This window comes from Marmota monax, unplaced genomic scaffold, assembly GCF_021218885.2.
Source record: "Marmota monax isolate L192 unplaced genomic scaffold, Marmota_monax_Labrador192_F-V1.1 WCK01_AAM20220418_F8-fsc00220, whole genome shotgun sequence".
NCBI classification, from domain to species: Eukaryota; Metazoa; Chordata; class Mammalia; order Rodentia; family Sciuridae; genus Marmota; species Marmota monax.
The window spans coordinates 618,751-641,422 of NW_026693909.1; the positions used below are offsets into that span (position 1 = coordinate 618,751).

A 22,672-nucleotide genomic window follows, 5' to 3' on the forward strand; every position below is an offset into this window, starting at 1 on the left:
CCAGCGCCCTGAGCTGTGTCCCCTCCTGGCCCTGGGCGGGGTGGGGCCTGGCTCGGACACTGGGGACTCCTTGGGCCCGTAAGGACTGCCGAGGGGAGACCACGCAGGGCGCAAAGCAGAGCTCTGTGACTTTATTGAAACCAAACAACACGCAGAGGAACAGGAATCGGCACGCCAAAGGCCCCGGTGCCCAGCATTCACCACCCGATCTCCTCCCACGGCAGACTAGACCCCAGTGCTGCAGTCAGGGCCCCGCAGGACGTCCAGGACCCCTCCCACGCGATCCAAGACATGTCCTGGTCGCCCGCGTCTCTGGGGGTCTCACCCCTGGCGTCCCTCCTCACAGCCAGGCACGGTTCTGGGACCTGCTCCCGCATCAGGGGCAGTTGACCTTTCTCCCGGGAACGACGATGGTCAGCGCGGCGTTCCGAAGGCAGGTGATGGTGACAGTCAACTGACAGGCAGGTAACTGCTGCGATGAGTCCGTGAACGTCCCTGACCTTCCCTTGGGGCCCCCGCGGCCCGGCCCCCCAGGTGAGCAGCCAGGACAAGGGCCCCAGCCCCTCAGTTCTGGGGCCCAGGCCTGAAGGGCTGGAAGCAGGGCAGCTCCCCCAGGACAGAGGCTCCCACCACAGCCAGGCTCTCCCCGGGCCTCTCGGGCACGCCGCTCCAGGGCTCGGCAGGGCTGGCGTCCTGTCCTTGGGGGCAGGACCGTGGCTTCGCGGCCGAGGCCCCCTCCTCCGCCTCCCTCTGGCTGCAGGGTGAGCAGGAGACGATGGTGAAGCCCCTCTTCTGCAGGGCACAGTCTGCGGGCACCAGCTCCGCGCCTGGCCCCGCCCCCTCCAGGACGCTCAGCTCCCAGCGGTGCAGGTCCTGCTGCTGGGACGGGTGCTGGAGCCGCACCACCCACACCTCCCCGGGCTCCAGCAGCAGTTTCCAGCGCTGGCCCGGGGTCTGCAGGGCCCAGCCCGGAACCATCCTCCGAAGGTAGACAGCATCCTGGCAGCCCACCATGGACACAACCTGCAGGCCCAGGAGCCAGGCCTCGGCCGCCTCGGGCTCCACGGGCTCCACGGGCCGGCTGGTACCCAGCTCCAGCACCATGGGCTCCCCGGGGGGCAGGTCTGCACCCAGGAAGTTCTGCCACGGAGAAGGGGGGCGTGGCCAGTGTGAGCATGGGGGCAGCCCCTCGAACCTCCAGGGCAGGGCCTGGGTCCAGTCGGCGTCCTCGGGGCCCAGGCCCAGGGGCACCGCGTTCTGGGGCCCCAGCTCAGTGGGCACAAACAGGGGGTCCAGGCCCACCTCTTCTGACCCCGCTGGTGCTGACGCCAGGGCCCCAGGCCCCCAGGGCTCGGCGCCCCCCTGCCCAGGCTGCCCCGGGAACCCCTCCTGCTCAGGCCCTGCCTCCAGGAGCTCCGCGGTCTCGGGGTCCCAGTCCTCATCTTCCCAGTCTTCCGACTCCAGCATGTCTTTGAGGTCCAGGAAGGCGACCTTGAAGCAGGCAAAGCAGACGCTCAGCTCGTCTCCGTGCTGTATCTGGTACAGCCAGGATGCGTAGAGGCAGGACATGCCCTCCCTCCCTTGGCGCACGCTGACCGGGGGGCACATGGCCACACCGCCCGCCTTCTGCAGGTGGGCAGCAGGGGCCCTCCCTGGGCTCTCGGGGGAGCAGGCCCACAGGCTGGGGGCCAGGGAGGTGCTGGGGCAGGCAGGAGGGGCTGGGGGGAGGGAGGCAGAGCGAGAGGAGGAGTTGGGGGTGTGGCGTGGGTGGAAGATCCGGGTCCCAATTCAGCTGGCAGTTGCAGAGACTGGGGTCAGAACTTCTAGAAGCTTCTGCAGCTGAACCCTGTGTGGTGTCTGGAGCTGGGAAGGCAAGGCAGGTGGGGTCAGGCAACCCTGGGGCAGAAAGCTGGGGCCCGCAGGCCTAGGGGGTGTCGGGGTTCAGGCAGGCCCCCAGACCACCTCCGCTCGGCCTGCCCAACACGGGACTGGGGTCCCTTGGCCACCCCGTCCCCTCAGGGGTCCCTTCGGGGCCCCCCTCAGCCCCATCGGCCTGGCCTACAAAATGGGAGGGAGCCCAGGGGAGGCAGAGGCCCGGACCCTCCGGGATGGTTGCCCCGAGGACCGATGGCCCCGGTGGCCCTCAGCACCCAGCCCCGCCCCGCTCCGCTCCCACCCTGGCTTTGGGACCCACCCTCCCTCCCCGGGGTGCCCTCACCAAGGTGCCTCCCCTGCAGCCAGCCAGGGAAAGGAGGAGCAGGCCGGCCGGGGCCTATAAAGGCCGGGGCTCATCTGCATATCTCCCAGCAGCCCCCGAGCAGGGAAAGTGCTGAGTCGCCCTGGCCCAGGCCAGCCACGTGCAGCCCGGCGCCCCCCGCAGGGCCCGGCCGGCGCTGCTGCCCCACCTGCCCACAGCCAGCCCCGCGCTCCCCGGACTGGCCTGGCGTCGGCGGGGCCTGTGGCTCCGTGCCTGCGGGGGACGCCCAGTCCTGGGCCCACGGCCTCGGGTGGGTGGCGTTTGGAAGCCGCCGATTCCAGTTCCTTGTGGATCTGGGAAAGGCCCCGCGACAGTTGGCTGCAGTCGAGGCGAGTTTCCCCTTCCGGGTCGTCTGTGGCGTTCTCCCACGGGCTCTCTGAACGCATGCCTGGGGTGCAGTGCCCAGGTCAGTGTCGGGGTCACGGCAGACCCGGCCAGCAGTGCGGGGCGTCCACGGGCCGCCTCCTCCCCACGCACAGATGCCCAGATCCAGGCCTCACAGTTACCGTGGAACCCGCCAGACACGCGACCATCGCCCAGGCCTCGGGGTCCTCCTCGGGGTCCACTGTGGTGTGGACGTGATGACGGGGACCCAACTCCGCGCAGCGCTGGCCCTGGGCGTGCCATCCTCGCGGCCCCGGCCCACCCTTCGGGCCCCTCACCCTTGATGCCTGTGGCACTTCTGCCCTCTCCAGAGAGTCTGGCCGGGCTCGGGCTCGGGCAGGCTGTGGCCTTTGCCGCTCCCTTAATTAGTAACGCCCCTCTGTCTCCTCCAGCCCTGGCGGCTCCAGGCTCCTTTCACGATCAGCCAAGGGACACCTCGGTGACGGGAGGGACCACCCCTCACGTGCACAGACAGCCCCTCTCAGCTGCCCAGGCTGCCCAGGCACCTCAGAGCCGCTGGGCGCAAACTCTGCAGGTGTGTGGACGCGCCTTCCTCTCGGTTGGGCCCACAGCAAGGGCTCCACTGCTGGGTCACCTGCTGAGAGGCCCCTGGTGTCGGCCAGGCGTGGGGTGTGCCGATGCCCCGAGGTTCAGGGGTGCCCAGCTTCTCAGGACGGCTCTCCCTCACCGCAGCACCTGATGCCTGTCGACCTCAGTAGGTGTGCTCGGCTCTGGAGCCAAGGTCAGGCAGGCGGTCGGGCAGACCCTTGCTGGTCAGGCCTGCTCCTCAGATGGTGGTGTGGCCACAACCTCCCAAGGCGGCCAGCCAGGGTGCGGACCCCCAGGGGGCCTCTGTCTAAGGTCGCTGGGTCCGGGCTGCAGCTGGGCGGCTGGGGGCGCGAGCTGTACCTCTCTCGGGTGCGGTGTGCCTTCGGGCCTTCGCTGGTCTCTGCGCTGGGTCATTTGCTTTCCTGTGCTGGGTTTTAAGGGCTCTGTGTGTGTGTTCGTGTGTGTGTGTGTGTGTGTGTGTGTGTGTGAGTGTGAGCAGAGCCCTTCCCTCCCCATCCTCCCCTGCAATGCTTCCTCATCCGTTCTGAGCAGCATCTTTCACAGGGCAGCGATGCTTAGACGGACCCAAGTCCAGCTCATCCAGCACCTCCCTCGGGATCCGGGCCTCGGGTTGCATCTAAGCCCCGTGGCCGCCCCCAGGGCCATGTGGTGTCCTGCCTCCTCTCCTGCCTCCGAGGTCCCAGTCACGTCGCGGACATTTGGAGTGAGGGTCTGCGTCCAGATTTCCCGTTCACAGGTGGATGTCCAGTTGCTCCGGCACCAGGTGGTGAGACCTGCGCTCCTTTGCCAAAGCTCAGTGGGCTCTGCTCATGGGACCACCGACGCCTTCTAAAACCCGAGTTGGGTCTGCGGGGACTCCGGAGGCTGACAGAGGAAGATCTCAAGTCCAAGGTCAGTTTGGGCAATGTAGCAAGACCCTGTCTCAAAATAAAAAATAACAGGCTGGGGATGTGGCTCCATGGTGAAGTGCCCTTGAGTTCAATCCCCAGGATCACCTAATGGGCCTGGTGACAGGATGGGGGTGCGGGGGGAAGCAGAGAACACGCCACACTGCAGAGATACTAATGGCTAACGGTGCCCGGGCTGTGTGTGGCAGTCCCAGCTCTTTGTCCAAACATGTGGGCCCATGGCTGGCGCACTGGGGCTTTTAAAAGCTCCCGAGAAGATGTCCAGGTGCTGCAGAAATCTGGAGACTGATCCAGAACCTTTGTGGTCACTGATGCAGAAGCCGAGGGAGTCTCTTCCTGCAATCACCATCAAGGCCATGCCAGTGATGACCAGCAGCCCAGACACAGACTTGCTCCCTCAGGTTGGACCTTGGGTGTGCTGGGGAGACCTCCATACTTCTGACCTCCCAGGGGCCAGGGTCAGAAGTATGGAGAGGAGGACTGAGTGCCTGAGGAGCTGTCCACCCGCTTTCTCCCAGCAGAGCCACACGGGCGGCCCCTCGAGATGTGTAGGGTGCAAAGAGAAGCGCCGCAGGCAGGAGGACCCTGCCCCCCCCATCAACGCCTTGGAGCAGGACTCCCAGGATGACCCTGAGTGCGGACGGTCTTCGGGAGGTTGAGTTCAACGTCACAGGGTGGACTCTGGTCCAACACGGGGAGGGGGAGCTGCCCCTCTCTGTCCAGCACCTGAGGACTCAGCAAGGATGGCCGTGGACAAGCCGGAGGAAGGCCCGACCCATCTGGCACCCCGTGGCCCAAGACACCCAGTGTGACAGTTTATCTCAGCGGCCGAGCAGACGAAGACAGGAGCAGCCAAAGAGCCTATTCAAGAGTAAGCAGGATACACGGGAGGGACGCGGCCACGAGGCTGCTGGGCGTGAGGTGAGACGCCGGAAGTGCTTTGTTTTAAAGACGAGGTTGCACGTTTGGTCTTAGCCGCAGACCCAACTCGGGTTTTAGAAGGCGTCGGTGGTCCCATGAGCAGAGCCCACTGAGCTTTGGCAAAGGAGCGCAAGGCAGAGAGGACGGTCTCACCACCTGGTGCCGGAGCAACTGGACATCCACCTGTGAACGGGAAATCTGGACGCAGACCCTCACTCCAAATGTCCGCGACGTGACTGGGACCTCGGAGGCAGGAGAGGAGGCAGGACACCACATGGCCCTGGGGGCGGCCACGGGGCTTAGATGCAACCCGAGGCCCGGATCCCGAGGGAGGTGCTGGATGAGCTGGACTTGGGTCCGTCTAAGCATCGCTGCCCTGTGAAAGATGCTGCTCAGAACGGATGAGGAAGCATTGCAGGGGAGGATGGGGAGGGAAGGGCTCTGCTCACACTCACACACACACACACACACACACACACACACGAACACACACACAGAGCCCTTAAAACCCAGCACAGGAAAGCAAATGACCCAGCGCAGAGACCAGCGAAGGCCCGAAGGCACACCGCACCCGAGAGAGGTACAGCTCGCGCCCCCAGCCGCCCAGCTGCAGCCCGGACCCAGCGACCTTAGACAGAGGCCCCCTGGGGGTCCGCACCCTGGCTGGCCGCCTTGGGAGGTTGTGGCCACACCACCATCTGAGGAGCAGGCCTGACCAGCAAGGGTCTGCCCGACCGCCTGCCTGACCTTGGCTCCAGAGCCGAGCACACCTACTGAGGTCGACAGGCATCAGGTGCTGCGGTGAGGGAGAGCCGTCCTGAGAAGCTGGGCACCCCTGAACCTCGGGGCATCGGCACACCCCACGCCTGGCCGACACCAGGGGCCTCTCAGCAGGTGACCCAGCAGTGGAGCCCTTGCTGTGGGCCCAACCGAGAGGAAGGCGCGTCCACACACCTGCAGAGTTTGCGCCCAGCGGCTCTGAGGTGCCTGGGCAGCCTGGGCAGCTGAGAGGGGCTGTCTGTGCACGTGAGGGGTGGTCCCTCCCGTCACCGAGGTGTCCCTTGGCTGATCGTGAAAGGAGCCTGGAGCCGCCAGGGCTGGAGGAGACAGAGGGGCGTTACTAATTAAGGGAGCGGCAAAGGCCACAGCCTGCCCGAGCCCGAGCCCGGCCAGACTCTCTGGAGAGGGCAGAAGTGCCACAGGCATCAAGGGTGAGGGGCCCGAAGGGTGGGCCGGGGCCGCGAGGATGGCACGCCCAGGGCCAGCGCTGCGCGGAGCTGGGTCCCCGTCATCACGTCCACACCACAGTGGACCCCGAGGAGGACCCCGAGGCCTGGGCGATGGTCGCGTGTCTGGCGGGTTCCACGGTAACTGTGAGGCCTGGATCTGGGCATCTGTGCGTGGGGAGGAGGCGGCCCGTGGACGCCCCGCACTGCTGGCCGGGTCTGCCGTGACCCCGACACTGACCTGGGCACTGCACCCCAGGCATGCGTTCAGAGAGCCCGTGGGAGAACGCCACAGACGACCCGGAAGGGGAAACTCGCCTCGACTGCAGCCAACTGTCGCGGGGCCTTTCCCAGATCCACAAGGAACTGGAATCGGCGGCTTCCAAACGCCACCCACCCGAGGCCGTGGGCCCAGGACTGGGCGTCCCCCGCAGGCACGGAGCCACAGGCCCCGCCGACGCCAGGCCAGTCCGGGGAGCGCGGGGCTGGCTGTGGGCAGGTGGGGCAGCAGCGCCGGCCGGGCCCTGCGGGGGGCGCCGGGCTGCACGTGGCTGGCCTGGGCCAGGGCGACTCAGCACTTTCCCTGCTCGGGGGCTGCTGGGAGATATGCAGATGAGCCCCGGCCTTTATAGGCCCCGGCCGGCCTGCTCCTCCTTTCCCTGGCTGGCTGCAGGGGAGGCACCTTGGTGAGGGCACCCCGGGGAGGGAGGGTGGGTCCCAAAGCCAGGGTGGGAGCGGAGCGGGGCGGGGCTGGGTGCTGAGGGCCACCGGGGCCATCGGTCCTCGGGGCAACCATCCCGGAGGGTCCGGGCCTCTGCCTCCCCTGGGCTCCCTCCCATTTTGTAGGCCAGGCCGATGGGGCTGAGGGGGGCCCCGAAGGGACCCCTGAGGGGACGGGGTGGCCAAGGGACCCCAGTCCCGTGTTGGGCAGGCCGAGCGGAGGTGGTCTGGGGGCCTGCCTGAACCCCGACACCCCCTAGGCCTGCGGGCCCCAGCTTTCTGCCCCAGGGTTGCCTGACCCCACCTGCCTTGCCTTCCCAGCTCCAGACACCACACAGGGTTCAGCTGCAGAAGCTTCTAGAAGTTCTGACCCCAGTCTCTGCAACTGCCAGCTGAATTGGGACCCGGATCTTCCACCCACGCCACACCCCCAACTCCTCCTCTCGCTCTGCCTCCCTCCCCCCAGCCCCTCCTGCCTGCCCCAGCACCTCCCTGGCCCCCAGCCTGTGGGCCTGCTCCCCCGAGAGCCCAGGGAGGGCCCCTGCTGCCCACCTGCAGAAGGCGGGCGGTGTGGCCATGTGCCCCCCGGTCAGCGTGCGCCAAGGGAGGGAGGGCATGTCCTGCCTCTACGCATCCTGGCTGTACCAGATACAGCACGGAGACGAGCTGAGCGTCTGCTTTGCCTGCTTCAAGGTCGCCTTCCTGGACCTCAAAGACATGCTGGAGTCGGAAGACTGGGAAGATGAGGACTGGGACCCCGAGACCGCGGAGCTCCTGGAGGCAGGGCCTGAGCAGGAGGGGTTCCCGGGGCAGCCTGGGCAGGGGGGCGCCGAGCCCTGGGGGCCTGGGGCCCTGGCGTCAGCACCAGCGGGGTCAGAAGAGGTGGGCCTGGACCCCCTGTTTGTGCCCACTGAGCTGGGGCCCCAGAACGCGGTGCCCCTGGGCCTGGGCCCCGAGGACGCCGACTGGACCCAGGCCCTGCCCTGGAGGTTCGAGGGGCTGCCCCCATGCTCACACTGGCCACGCCCCCCTTCTCCGTGGCAGAACTTCCTGGGTGCAGACCTGCCCCCCGGGGAGCCCATGGTGCTGGAGCTGGGTACCAGCCGGCCCGTGGAGCCCGTGGAGCCCGAGGCGGCCGAGGCCTGGCTCCTGGGCCTGCAGGTTGTGTCCATGGTGGGCTGCCAGGATGCTGTCTACCTTCGGAGGATGGTTCCGGGCTGGGCCCTGCAGACCCCGGGCCAGCGCTGGAAACTGCTGCTGGAGCCCGGGGAGGTGTGGGTGGTGCGGCTCCAGCACCCGTCCCAGCAGCAGGACCTGCACCGCTGGGAGCTGAGCGTCCTGGAGGGGGCGGGGCCAGGCGCGGAGCTGGTGCCCGCAGACTGTGCCCTGCAGAAGAGGGGCTTCACCATCGTCTCCTGCTCACCCTGCAGCCAGAGGGAGGCGGAGGAGGGGGCCTCGGCCGCGAAGCCACGGTCCTGCCCCCAAGGACAGGACGCCAGCCCTGCCGAGCCCTGGAGCGGCGTGCCCGAGAGGCCCGGGGAGAGCCTGGCTGTGGTGGGAGCCTCTGTCCTGGGGGAGCTGCCCTGCTTCCAGCCCTTCAGGCCTGGGCCCCAGAACTGAGGGGCTGGGGCCCTTGTCCTGGCTGCTCACCTGGGGGGCCGGGCCGCGGGGGCCCCAAGGGAAGGTCAGGGACGTTCACGGACTCATCGCAGCAGTTACCTGCCTGTCAGTTGACTGTCACCATCACCTGCCTTCGGAACGCCGCGCTGACCATCGTCGTTCCCGGGAGAAAGGTCAACTGCCCCTGATGCGGGAGCAGGTCCCAGAACCGTGCCTGGCTGTGAGGAGGGACGCCAGGGGTGAGACCCCCAGAGACGCGGGCGACCAGGACATGTCTTGGATCGCGTGGGAGGGGTCCTGGACGTCCTGCGGGGCCCTGACTGCAGCACTGGGGTCTAGTCTGCCGTGGGAGGAGATCGGGTGGTGAATGCTGGGCACCGGGGCCTTTGGCGTGCCGATTCCTGTTCCTCTGCGTGTTGTTTGGTTTCAATAAAGTCACAGAGCTCTGCTTTGCGCCCTGCGTGGTCTCCCCTCGGCAGTCCTTACGGGCCCAAGGAGTCCCCAGTGTCCGAGCCAGGCCCCACCCCGCCCAGGGCCAGGAGGGGACACAGCTCAGGGCGCTGGCTCAGCCTCACGAGGGCAGTTCGTGCCACAGGGGTTCAGCCATGCTGTGAGTCAAGCCCACGTGCAGATGGCCACCTAAACCAGGAGGCCCTGAGTTTGACGTGAGCGTGTCTCACAACTACGTGCCCCAGAAGGTACACCAACCTTGGGGCAGACCAGGTGTGAAGGGTGTAGGGGTGAGATGGGCACACGCTTCCGCCCTGGGGGCTCTGCGCAGGTGAGGTGGCAGCCCGGGGGTCAGGAGCCTGGTGCGGGGGACTTTGGGGGTGTGGCTGCCTCCTCCTGCAGGGGACGGTCTGGAGCGTCCCAGCTCCTCTGCTGGCTGTCCCAGGCTGGATGGTCAGCGGGGCATGACCCCAGGGCTTCCTGCCGGGTCAGTCAAGGCAGCAGTGGGGCCTGGCGTCCAGCGTCCAGGGCCGCCTCTCATGCCCCTTCCGGCAGCGTCTGGGTCTTGGATCGGGAAGGTTTCTGATGCCAGTGCTGGAGAAGAGGCCGCCACTCCCTCTGAGGCGCCCCGCCACCCTAGGAGCTCTCGGTGACTGGGAGCCCGTGGGCCACCTGCACCTGGTCCTGCTCCCAGGCAGCCTCAGCAGGGTCTCGGAGCCTCTGCTCGAGTGGTGCTGCGGCAGCTCTCGGATCAGGAGGGGCAGCCCTGCCCCTGAGCCGCCCCCAGCTCTTCTTAAACACCACGTCACAAGTTAGGGTGAGGGAGATCAAATCCAACGCATTTCCCAAAGTGACAGGACTGCCCTGTGACCAGCAATCCCACTCCTAAGCCTAGACCCTAAAGAGCTGGAGACACTACGGGCGAGCTCACAGCAGCACCGTCCGTGCTGACCGGCCCGAGGGGGAAGCCGCTCTCTGCCATCCAGGAATGGGTGGCCAGCGTGGCGGCCCTGGCCTCAGAAGAGTACTCAGCCACAGGAGGAAGGGAGAAGGGCCCGGGCCACACAGACCCACCTCCACGGCACGCTGCCGCAAGGAGCCCATCACCAGAGAAGGAGTACCTGAGCCGTTGGGGTGCAAGACTCAGAATGGGCAAATCCAGAGCAGGGGGCGGCTCCCGGGGGCTGGACAGGGCTTGGGCCTCCCTCCTGGGTGAAGGAAGCAATCAGAAGCCAGGTAGCCAGCTCGGTGGCACGCCTGTGGATTCACTAAGTGCCACTGCACTTCACTTCAAATGGTTGTTACTTGAAATTCACCTGAATTTTAAACAATCAGCTGCAAAGGTTCTAGCGCAGGGGCCCAGAGCAGGCACACCTGGCTCCCTTCACAGAGCGCTGCGCTGAGACCCCGCTGGAGGGCCTCCCCTCCAGGGCAAAGCAGCCACTGCCACCCGGCCACACCCCAGCGCAGGGCCACCTGCTCTCCACTCTGAAGCTGCCACAGAGGATCAAGCTCCTTTGCATCTCGGTCTGGGCAGGCCGCTCAGGGGGAGGCTCTAAATAGCACTAGAACCCCTGCAGCTTGTCACAGGTCCACCGGGAGCCCCGTGTCTCATCAGGGGGGCTGCTGCTCGCCCCGTGAAGGCAGACCTGGAGTGGGCCTGTAAGGGACCAGGTCCCGGGTCTGGACAAGTGAGGGACAGACAGGGCGGGGGGGGGGGGTGCTGGGGCGGGGCAAAGAAGCATGAGAGATGCCGAGGGTGTGCAGAGTCCATCCCCAGGCCCATTCCAGAAAGATCTACAGAGAGCTCCTGGCCCTGGGAAAGGCGGAGGTGGGCACTGCAGGCCACGGGACTCTGTGTGCTCTCACCCACCGTGGCTCCTTCAGTTACAGCAGTAGCTCCTGCCTGTCGGGCAGGGTCTTGTGTCCTCAGTATTAGGCCTGGGATCAGAGGGTATGTCCCCATTCCATGTCTTGCAAGGCATGGTTTTGTCCGGAGGCCTCCCGCCATCCCACCCTGAAGCCTGGGGAACTTGGGCCTGTGGGCTCTAATCTCTTGGGCTGATGGAGCTGGAAGAGGGAAGAGACGCCCACTGGCCAGATCTCCCTGAGTGTTAGGCAGAGCATGTGGAGCAGGTGTGGGGGGGTGAGTGGCGAGGGCTGCTGTGTCTGTATTATCCCCATCCCAGCCCCCTGGTGCCTGTGCACCATAGCCCTCCCTGCAAGCCCAGATCTGCGGTGTTGCTGATCTCAGAATCCTAGCTTCACCCATCATGGGGTGGTGTTCTCTTCCGTTGGCCCAAAGAAAGCAGATACTGCCCTCAGGAGTAGGTGTCTCCTCATATTGGTCAGTGAGCTGGCTGGCCCACCCTCCTGGATGCTCCCTGGTCACTGGTTCCCTTCAGGGACTCCCCTCCTCCAGCTGCCCCCACCAACTCTCCAGTCATCTCTGGAATCTGTGTGACTTCCTCAAAACCAGGCTCAGGGCTGCAGAAGGTGGTCGCAGCTGCTACCCTCTGGTGGCCTCGCCCAGCAGGTGCACTGACTGCCTGCCTGGAGGTGGAGGCACCAAAGGAAGTGCAGTGTCCCACACACTCCCCTACAGGGGGATCACTTTGCTGGGGCCACCTGGTGGAGGCTGCTGCTCAGGGGAGGGACCCAGTGAGTGTCAGGCCACCTGCACATTCCTGGGTTCTTAGAACCTGGATCCTCAGCAGGGAGTACACCTGGGGGAGACTCCCTGTCCTGCCCTGAGAGCTCTGTGGCTGGCTCCGGGTCATCCCCCCACCACAGGGTGGCAGCAGGGAGCAGGTGCTCTGCTGGGGGACAGTTCATGGAGTGCCCACTGAGGGCCGGGCTGCAGCCACTGGCAGAACACGAGGCAGTGACGCTGAGTCTTCTGTGACCTTCCCCACGAGGGTCCTGCAGGCCCCAAGCAGGCTCAGGTACCCTCTGAAGCTGGACCTGCTGTCTCAGGGTCTTGCGTCTGCAGCTACTGCAGCTGCCCCTGCCCTTCCTGGGACACTGCAGCAAGGGGCAGAGTCCAGGTAACTGGTTGGGGCCGGTGGCACACTGTGGACCCTTGAGATCTAGCATAATCATGTCTTCCTGCCACATCCCACAGCAGCGCAGCCTGGTAGCCTGTCCCCCTGGATGCCCTCCCAGCAGCTGTGATCTGAGGCAATGTCCCTCTCTCCCTCTCCCTTGGCCATAAGCCAAGGCTGCACAGACACAGCTCTCGCTGGCCCTGGGCACAGAGCCCGTGCTTGCCACGTGCCACGGCCTCCCCGCCCCCACCAGCCCTCAACAGTGTGAACTCACTAGTCTCACAGCCTCCACAGAGGCAGGGTCTACTTCCATTTGCATTTCACAGGTGGGGAAACCGAGGCACCAGGAGGGGCCGCTCCCCTCGGGCTGACAGGGGTGAGCACCCAGACCACGCTGGGCAGCTGCAGTCCAGCCCAGAGCTCTGACTGGGCTGCACGAGTCCTGGGGAGGGGTGGAGTTCAGTCAACTTCCCAGGGGTGCGCGGCAGAGGACGGCAGAGCTGTTCAGAGGGACAAATGAGCTCTGGTCCATCAGCTGAGAGAAAAGAGAAAGTTCAGAAGGCTAGGTCGTCTAGGGTGCCAGGTGTGAGAAATTAAAGGAGAGTTTTAACCACCCTTGGAGAGGACAGGTCACCCAAGCAGACCCAAAGGCTCAGCTGACACTCTGCACTCAGAGCAGCAGGGGACAGAAAGAGGAAGTCGGCAATGCCAAGGGGCAGCGAGTGCTCTATAGGGCAACTGAGGCAGCTGTGGGAAAGTACTGTCACTGATCTAGGTGGGGTGCTCAGACCTGGTCCTGAAGTGATGGTGGTGATGATGAGGATGGTGGAGACCATGGGGATGGTGATGTGGTGGTGGTGGATCATGGTGACGGTGATGGTGGTAGTGAGGAAGATGGTGGTGTAGTGTGGTGATGATGAAGATGATGGTGGATGTGGTGGTGGTGGTGGTGATGGGGATAGGAATAGGGATGGTGGTGGTGATGGTGGTGATGGTGAGTGTGGTGGATAGTGTTAGTGATGAGGATGGTGGTGGTGGTGGTGGTGGTGGTTATGGTGAGGGTGAGAGTAAGGGTCATGGTGATTGTGATGGTTGTGGTAATGAAGATATGGGGATGCTCATGAAGTTGATGGTGATTGTGGTGGGTGTAGTGGTGATAATGATGGGGGTGAGGATGGTGGTGGTGGTGATGGTGATGGTGAGGGTGAGGATTTGGGTGAGGGTGAGGGTTATGTGATGGTGATGGTGATGGTGAAGGTGATGGTTATGGTGAGGGTGATGGTGATGGTGAGGGTGAGGGTGAGGGTTATGTGATGGTGATGGTGATGGTGAGGGTGAGGGTGATGGTGAGGGTGAGGGTGAGGGTGATGGTGAGGGTGAGGGTGAGGGTGATGGTGATGGTGAGGGTGAGGGTGAGGGTGAGGGTGAAGGTGAGGGTGAGGGTTATGTGATGGTGATGGTGATGGTGAGGGTGAGGGTGATGGTGAGGGTGAGGGTGAGGGTGATGGTGATGGTGATGGTGAAGGTGAGGGTGATGGTGAGGGTGATGGTGATGGTGAAGGTGAGGGTGATGGTGATGGTGATGGTGATGGTGAGGGTGATGGTGAGGGTGAGGGTGAGGGTGAAGGTGAGGGTTATGTGATGGTGATGGTGATGGTGATGGTGAAGGTGAGGGTGATGGTGAGGGTGAGGGTGATGGTGATGGTGATGGTGAAGGTGAGGGTGATGGTGAGGGTGATGGTGAGGGTGAAGGTGAGGGTTATGTGATGGTGATGGTGATGGTGAGGGTGAGGGTGAGGGTGAGGGTGAAGGTGAGGGTGAGGGTGAGGGTGATGGTGAGGGTGAGGGTGATGGTGAGGGTGAAGGTGAGGGTTATGTGATGGTGATGGTGATGGTGATGGTGAGGGTGATGGTGAGGGTGAGGGTGAGGGTGATGGTGAGGGTGAGGGTGATGGTGATGGTGATGGTGATGGTGAAGGTGAGGGTGAGGGTGAGGGTGAGGGTGATGGTGAAGGTGAGGGTGATGGTGATGGTGATGGTGATGGTGAGGGTGATGGTGAGGGTGAGGGTGAGGGTGAAGGTGAGGGTTATGTGATGGTGATGGTGATGGTGAAGGTGAGGGTGATGGTGAGGGTGAGGGTGATGGTGAGGGTGAAGGTGAGGGTTATGTGATGGTGATGGTGATGGTGATGGTGATGGTGAGGGTGATGGTGAGGGTGATGGTTATGGTGATGGTGATGGTGAGGGTGATGGTGATGGTGAGGGTGAGGGTGAGGGTGAGGGTGATGGTGAGTGTGAGGGTGAGGGTGAGGGTGAGGGTGAGGGTGAGGGTGATGGTGATGGTGAGGGTGAGGGTGATGGTGATGGTGAGGGTGAGGGTGATGGTTATGGTGAGGGTGAGGGTGATGGTGAGGGTGAGGGTGAGGGTGAGGGTGAGGGTTTGGGTGAGGGTCATGGTGATGGTGAAGGTGAGGGTGATGGTGAGGGTGAGGGTGATGGTGAGGGTGATGGTGATGGTGATGGTGAAGGTGAGGGTGAGGGTGAGGGTGATGGTGAAGGTGAGGGTGATGGTGATGGTGATGGTGAAGGTGAGGGTGATGGTGAGGGTGAGGGTGATGGTGAGGGTGAAGGTGAGGGTTATGTGATGGTGATGGTGATGGTGAGGGTGAGGGTGATGGTGAGGGTGAGGGTGATGGTGAGGGTGATGGTGAAGGTGAGGGTGATGGTGAGGGTGATGGTGAGGGTGAGGGTGAGGGTGATGGTGAGGGTTATGGTGAGGGTGAGGGTGAGGGTTATGTGATGGTGATGGTTATGGTGAGGGTGATGGTGAGGGTGAGGGTGATGGTGAGGGTTATGTGATGGTGAGGGTTATGGTGAGGGTGATGGTGATGGTGAGGGTGAGGGTGAGGGTGATGGTGATGGTTATGGTGAGGGTCATGGTGATGGTGATGGTGAAGGTGAGGGTGATGGTGAGGGTGATGGTGAGGGTGATGGTGATGGTGATGGTGAAGGTGAGGGTGAGGGTGAGGGTGAGGGTGATGGTGAAGGTGAGGGTGATGGTGATGGTGATGGTGATGGTGAAGGTGAGGGTGATGGTGAGGGTGAGGGTGATGGTGAGGGTGAAGGTGAGGGTTATGTGAGGGTGAGGGTGATGGTGAGGGTGAGGGTGAGGGTGATGGTGATGGTGAGGGTGAAGGTGAGGGTGATGGTGAGGGTGATGGTGAGGGTGAGGGTGATGGTGATGGTGAGGGTTATGGTGAGGGTGAGGGTGAGGGTTATGTGATGGTGATGGTTATGGTGAGGGTGATGGTGAGGGTGAGGGTGATGGTGAGGGTTATGTGATGGTGAGGGTTATGGTGAGGGTGATGGTGAGGGTGATGGTTATGGTGATGGTGATGGTGAGGGTGATGGTGATGGTGAGGGTGAGGGTGAGGGTGAGGGTGAGGGTGATGGTGAGGGTGAGGGTGAGGGTGAGGGTGAGGGTGAGGGTGAGGGTGATGGTGATGGTGAGGGTGAGGGTGATGGTGATGGTGAGGGTGAGGGTGATGGTTATGGTGAGGGTGAGGGTGATGGTGAGGGTGAGGGTGAGGGTGAGGGTTTGGGTGAGGGTCATGGTGATGGTGAAGGTGAGGGTGATGGTGAGGGTGAGGGTGATGGTGAGGGTGATGGTGATGGTGATGGTGATGGTGAAGGTGAGGGTGAGGGTGAGGGTGAGGGTGATGGTGAAGGTGAGGGTGATGGTGATGGTGATGGTGAAGGTGAGGGTGATGGTGAGGGTGAGGGTGATGGTGAGGGTGAAGGTGAGGGTTATGTGATGGTGATGGTGATGGTGAGGGTGAGGGTGATGGTGAGGGTGAGGGTGATGGTGAGGGTGATGGTGAAGGTGAGGGTGAGGGTGAGGGTGATGGTGAGGGTGAGGGTGAGGGTGATGGTGAGGGTTATGGTGAGGGTGAGGGTGAGGGTTATGTGATGGTGATGGTTATGGTGAGGGTGATGGTGAGGGTTATGTGATGGTGAGGGTTATGGTGAGGGTGATGGTGATGGTGAGGGTGAGGGTGAGGGTGATGGTGATGGTTATGGTGAGGGTCATGGTGATGGTGATGGTGAAGGTGAGGGTGATGGTGAGGGTGATGGTGAGGGTGATGGTGATGGTGATGGTGAAGGTGAGGGTGAGGGTGAGGGTGAGGGTGATGGTGAAGGTGAGGGTGATGGTGATGGTGATGGTGATGGTGAAGGTGAGGGTGATGGTGAGGGTGAGGGTGATGGTGAGGGTGAAGGTGAGGGTTATGTGAGGGTGAGGGTGATGGTGAGGGTGAGGGTGAGGGTGATGGTGATGGTGGTGGTGAAGGTGGGGGTGATGGTGAGGGTGATGGTGAGGGTGAGGGTGATGGTGATGGTGAGGGTTATGGTGAGGGTGAGGGTGAGGGTTATGTGATGGTGATGGTTATGGTGAGGGTGATGGTGAGGGTGAGGGTGATGGTGAGGGTTATGTGATGGTGAGGGTTATGGTGAGGGTGATGGTGAGGGTGATGGTTATGGTGATGGTGATGGTGAGGGTGATGGTGATGGTGAGGGTGAGGGTGAGGGTGAGGGTGAGGGTGATGGTGAGGGTGAGGGTGAGGGTGAGGGTGAGGGTGAGGGTGAGGGTGATGGTGATGGTGAGGGTGAGGGTGATGGTGATGGTGAGGGTGAGGGTGATGGTTATGGTGAGGGTGAGGGTGATGGTGAGGGTGAGGGTGAGGGTGAGGGTTTGGGTGAGGGTCATGGTGATGGTGAAGGTGAGGGTGATGGTGAGGGTGAGGGTGATGGTGAGGGTGATGGTGATGGTGATGGTGATGGTGAAGGTGAGGGTGAGGGTGAGGGTGAGGGTGATGGTGAAGGTGAGGGTGATGGTGATGGTGATGGTGAAGGTGAGGGTGATGGTGAGGGTGAGGGTGATGGTGAGGGTGAAGGTGAGGGTTATGTGATGGTGATGGTGATGGTGAGGGTGAGGGTGATGGTGAGGGTGAGGGTGATGGTGAGGGTGATGGTGAAGGTGAGGGTGATGGTGAGGGTGATGGTGAGGGTGAGGGTGAGGGTGATGGTGAGGGTTATGGTGAGGGTGAGGGTGAGGGTTATGTGATGGTGATGGTTATGGTGAGGGTGATGGTGAGGGTGAGGGTGATGGTGAGGGTTATGTGATGGTGAGGGTTATGGTGAGGGTGATGGTGATGGTGAGGGTGAGGGTGAGGGTGATGGTGATGGTTATGGTGAGGGTCATGGTGATGGTGATGGTGAAGGTGAGGGTGATGGTGAGGGTGATGGTGAGGGTGATGGTGATGGTGATGGTGAGGGTGAGGGTGAGGGTGAGGGTGAGGGTGATGGTGAAGGTGAGGGTGATGGTGATGGTGATGGTGATGGTGAAGGTGAGGGTGATGGTGAGGGTGAGGGTGATGGTGAGGGTGAAGGTGAGGGTTATGTGAGGGTGAGGGTGATGGTGAGGGTGAGGGTGAGGGTGATGGTGATGGTGATGGTGAAGGTGAGGGTGATGGTGAGGGTGATGGTGAGGGTGAGGGTGATGGTGATGGTGAGGGTTATGGTGAGGGTGAGGGTGAGGGTTATGTGATGGTGATGGTTATGGTGAGGGTGATGGTGAGGGTGAGGGTGATGGTGAGGGTTATGTGATGGTGAGGGTTATGGTGAGGGTGATGGTTATGGTGAGGGTGAGGGTGAGGGTTATGTGATGGTGAGGGTGAGGGTGATGGTGAGGGTGATGGTGATGGTGAGGGTGAGGGTGAGGGTGAGGGTGAGGGTGATGGTTATGGTGAGGGTGAGGGTGATGGTGAGGGTGAGGGTGAGGGTGAGGGTGAGGGTGAGGGTTTGGGTGAGGGTCATGGTGATGGTGGTGGTCATGGTAATGAAGATATAGGGATGCTCGTGAAGTTGATGATCACGGTGGTGGTGATGGAAAGGTCACAGTGGCAGTTTCGTCCAAGTCGGTTGAGAGTCCCGTGGTCTAGAAGGTGATGTGACCTGGATGTCAGGCTGTGCTGTTGAGGGGGAACAGGCTCAGAAGCATCACTGCTGTGGCCTGGCCATGCAGAGGGGAGTCAGCTGGGGAAACCGCAGAGCGCCCGGATCTGGGCAGCACTGGCGTGTGCTCCCCTGTGCTGGTGTGGCCTCGGGGCCACCCTGTGCTCTGGCCTGCAGTGGGAGACCTGGCTTCAGGGGGCCATTTGTGAAGTTCCGTTCTGGTTGCTTCACGTGCTGTTGATTAAGTGAGGTTGTGAGAGCCTTTCGGCTCTTTCTCAGAGCTCTGTTGGTGGCGTAGCCCCTGCTCCCCTGCTGCTTAGGACAGATTAGTCCTGGAGACACCAGCTCCCCTGGGCCCCCAAGACAAGGGCACCAAAGAAAGTACAGTGTCCAGGTTGGTGGCCACGTCTGGGCCTTTTCTTCATCAGTTCTTGGGAGGCCAGGGCTTGGCCCCTGGGTGAGGGTGAGGGTTCCCGGAACAGCATGGCAGTGGTGCCTGTTCTGTGCTCCCTCTGCGCTGATCTGGAGAACGATGGAAAGCAGGGGGGTCCACCCTCCTCCCTCACTCCCTGCAGTGCCTGCCTTCTGGGACCCACAACCTGTAGGTGGCTCTGTCCGTCCAGGGGATCAGGAGGCCACTGTGTGGTAGCTCATGTGTGTGCCCTGGCCGAGACTCCCACTAGCGCTGTGTGACAATCAGACCTTACGTCGAGCATAAATAACAGTGGGATTTGCTGATACCTATCATACCTGCCCAGGACAGGACGATATCACGTGGTCAGTGCTGCTCCCAGGCCTCCCTGCCCTCCCCTCTGGAAGATGGGTCATCGGACACTTAGAGAACCTCCTTTCACAAACAACACGAGCTGCATTTTCATCATCAGAAACCCAGAGAGGTGGGCTAGAGAGGCCAGCGTGGCCAGCTCACTTCTCCAGAGTCCGCTGCTTGCATTTGATGTGCATTTGCCTATTTTTCCTATGGGTATTTACAAATTTAAAATGTTTTGTTTTAAAAGAGAGATTTTTAAAAGGTGAGTTTCTGTGTATCACTCCTACTAGGAAAAGTGGCTGCAGGAGGAGCAGGCGGGGGCCGGGCACCATGTCCTGCCACAGCTGGCTTGGTGCCCGGCCCTCTGGGGGCTCTCCATGCGGCAGGTGCTTTCACCTCTGACAGACCCGGGGGGCCGTGCAGAGCACCACCCCTGAGCAGGAAGCAGGCAAGTGGCCTGGGTTCTCCAGGGGCCCTTCCTTGGGAGGGTCGGGAAGGACCCGAGCACCTGTCCTCGCTCTTCTGGCAAACACGTCTGCAGATAACTGGGGACCACAGTGGGTCGGCTTCCAGCCCGCTGGGGACCACGTAAGGGGCTGGCGGGGGCCATGAAAGACCCAAGGAGCCCCATGAGCCCTGGGGGATTCTCTTCATCAAAAAGGGCCAAAAGGTGGCTACCTGGTGAGGTCAGCATGGAGACCCAGTGGACACAACTCTGAGCAACACCTTGGGGCAGGATGGGGATGGGTGTCAGGTGGCTGGGAGGGAAGGGGGCAACAAGTACAGCCTTTGGAAATGCTGCCCTTGAGGCCCTGCAAGCCCTCTGTCCACCCAGCCTAGAGAGGAGGCTCTTCCCCCTGGCTGCTGGCCTTTTCCAGAGTACCTGGGAATCCAGGTACCTTGGGATTGGGCTCTGGAACATTCCAGGGCTCCTGGGCTTTGGACGCCTCCCCATACTCTCCCTCTGTCTTCCCAAATCATACAAGTCGAGGAGGTGGATGGAGGCGGACCCGGCCTCCATGCTCCCAGTGGCCTCCTGGCCTCTATGTGTCCCACGCCCCTGAGCCTGAGGAGCAGGTGCTGATGTGGGCCTGGGGGTCTGCCCCGGCCTCCATCAGCTGTAGGCCTGCCCCCTGCCCCTGCCTCTGCAGCTGATCCAGAGTCTGAGGGGCTGCCCAGCTCTCAGGGTCTGAGCTGTGCTGACCTGGCGGGAGCTCCCTCACCCGGGCCCCAACTAGGAAACAGGCGGGCTCCGTGCTGTGAGCCTGGTAGCTGGAGACCCTGCTTATAAGCCAAGTGTAAAGACAAAGCTTTTCTTCCCCATCCCAGCCCCCAGCAGCATGGCCTTAAGAAGACTAAAGGTGGCCGGGTGCAGGGCCCACGCCGGTACTCCCCGCAACTCAGGAGGCTGAGGCAGGAGGATGGCAAGTTCAAGGCCAGCCTGGGCAATGGAGCAAGACCCTGTCTCGGAATGAAACATAAAAAGGGCTGGGGGTGCGGATCAGAGGTAAAGCCCTGGGTTCAACCCCAGGACTGCGAAGGGAAGAGACAGAAGCTAAGACAAGGAGGAGAGCAGCACAGGAAGCCAGGGGCCAAGAAGGACACACTCTGGGCCCACAGCCCACCAGCCTGGCCCGCCATGGCCTCCTGCCTGTGGGAACCAGCTCATGGCCCATCAGTCCTCCACACCGAGAACTGCACACTATGAATCACACTTTGTTGTTGTTGTTGAAGGCAGTGTTAAATATTCATTCCAGTTTAATGTGTTTGCTCTGATGTGAGAACAAACCAAAGCTGCCCAGGGTGCTGGGGGTGGGGGAGTGGGCTGGTCAAAGCTGCCCGATCAGCTCCGCCCCAAGGACCCTCTGCAGCTCTAGGCTGCTCTGAATCAGACCTCGCATCTCTGGTTCCAGATGTGCCAGCTGCCTTCGCCATGGACCCCACCTGGGGACACTTGAGGACTCGGAGGCCATCATGAGGGCACCTAGGGCTCCTGGGCCAGCACAGACCCTTCCTTACCCACTAGCAGACACCTGCTCCAGGAGAGGTGGGGAGCCTGGGGTCCCGTCCAGCTGCGTCCCTTCTCAGTACAGACAGAGACGTGCCTTGAGCCCAGGGGCCCTCTCCTGCATCCTGCTGTGATCCAGAGCTTGAAGATCCACAGCTGGGGAAACCAGGGGCCGGAAGGAAAGACTGGGCCAAGCCCACGAATCCCTAGCAGAGAGGCGATTCTGGAGATTGGGGCCTTGGTGGCCAGGAAAGCACCTCCTGGCCCTGGGCATCCTGAGCACAGGGCTGGGCAGTGCAGGGCACCAGGGCCCATGTCCAGGCCGGGTCAGCACCAACATATTGTCTCCAGTGGCTGTTTCAGTCTGTGCACAGCCTGTGCACCCCAAATCTTCCAGACCTGCGACAGAGGCCCCCAACCCCCGAGACCCCATCCCCTGCCTGGTTCCTGGGAAAACTGGGAATGAATGCTGATTCCTGAAAAATTCCCCCGACAGCTGGGTGCAGCGATGTGCACCTGTTATCCCTGAAGTTTGGGAGTTTCAGGCAGGAGGATCGCAAGTTCAAGGTCAGTTTCTACAATTTAGCAAGACCCTGTATCAAAACAAACAAAAAAAAAAGGGCTGGGGATGTGGCTCTGGGGTTCAGCGCCCTTGGTTCAGTCCCCATTACTGCACACCCACACCCACAGAAGACATTGTGGAGACTCGCCGCCTCCCCAACCTCTGCCCCCATTTTTGGTGAAGTTGATTGCATCCCTGCATGTCCTGAGCCCCCTCTTGGCAGAGACCGTGGCAGGGGGCTGAGGCACCCCAGCATGTTCCCTCCCTCTCCACTGCCTGCCCGCGCTCTGGAGGCCAGCTGTGCGTGTGCCTCCTGTGACAGCGCCTGTGTGTGTGCAGGGGTGTGTGTGCAGCTCGCACCTGTGAGCGTGTGCACCTTGGGCAGGCACACCTCGGGGGCTCCTTGGTCTCGGGTCCCAGCTGGTGTGGCTGCTTCTGTCCATGTGCTTGGTGACATGAGGCAAGCAGGGAGGGTGGCCACCAGCCATGCAGAGACAGGAGGGCCAGCTGTTGGCCAAGTCCACGGCTGGGGGCGGTGAAACTGGACGTTCATGTCTTCTGCTCGACTTTGACTTCCACAGCTTCTAAGTTGCACCTGCATTGCTGTGGAAATCAGAAGCCAACGAGGGCGCCTTCTCATTCTTTTTGCAGCCATCGAGAGCATCGAGGACGGCCAAGGAGGTGGCCCATCCAACCCAAAGTGGCCAATGCACAAACAGGGCTAGGCATGGGCCCTGTGGGTGGCACCTGGTGTGTCCCAGACTCCATCCCATGAGGGGCATCACGCAGGGCATCTCATAGTCATCAGGCCAGGCCCAGGCCACCCAGCCACTCCTGGCTCCTGCACCACCATCAGCAGCCCCTGGCCAGCTTACTTCCTGCTTTACCTCTTTCTGTGGCAAATGAAACTCTCTCCCCCAAACAGGACAGTGTCTGGCAGCGGTGGCCACACAAGCTCCCAGCTGGTGTGGAAGGTGCCCTGCCTGTCCCAGCAGCTGACATTTGTAACAAGCCTGTCCACGCCTGGTCACATACATCTGGGCTCACCCTGTGCCGAGCCTGGGCCTGGAAGAACACGGATGCTGTGTCAGCCCGCTACATCCCCCGGTGGCTGGCCAGAGGCCACCTTATCCTGCTGAGCCCTCTGTGCAGCCAGGCTGGGCCCCGAGGTCAGCTAGCTCCCACCTGGGCATCTCCTCATCCTGAAAACTGGCTGTG

At 62.4% G+C, this 22,672-nt stretch overlaps 2 protein-coding genes across 2 annotated transcripts; one reads left to right on the plus strand and one right to left on the minus strand.

The window, feature by feature from the left end:
* Positions 1-564: 564 nt before the first annotated feature.
* LOC124105835 (testis-expressed protein 19.2-like) lies at positions 565-1,608 on the minus strand. Its single transcript, XM_046463182.1, has one exon. It carries the CDS (start codon positions 1,606-1,608, stop codon positions 565-567), a length of 1,044 nt encoding a protein of 347 aa, XP_046319138.1.
* A 5,954-nt stretch (positions 1,609-7,562) lies between these two features.
* On the plus strand, positions 7,563-8,606 carry LOC124105836 (testis-expressed protein 19.2-like). Its single transcript, XM_046463183.1, has one exon. It carries the CDS (start codon positions 7,563-7,565, stop codon positions 8,604-8,606), a length of 1,044 nt encoding a protein of 347 aa, XP_046319139.1.
* Positions 8,607-22,672: the final 14,066 nt, after the last annotated feature.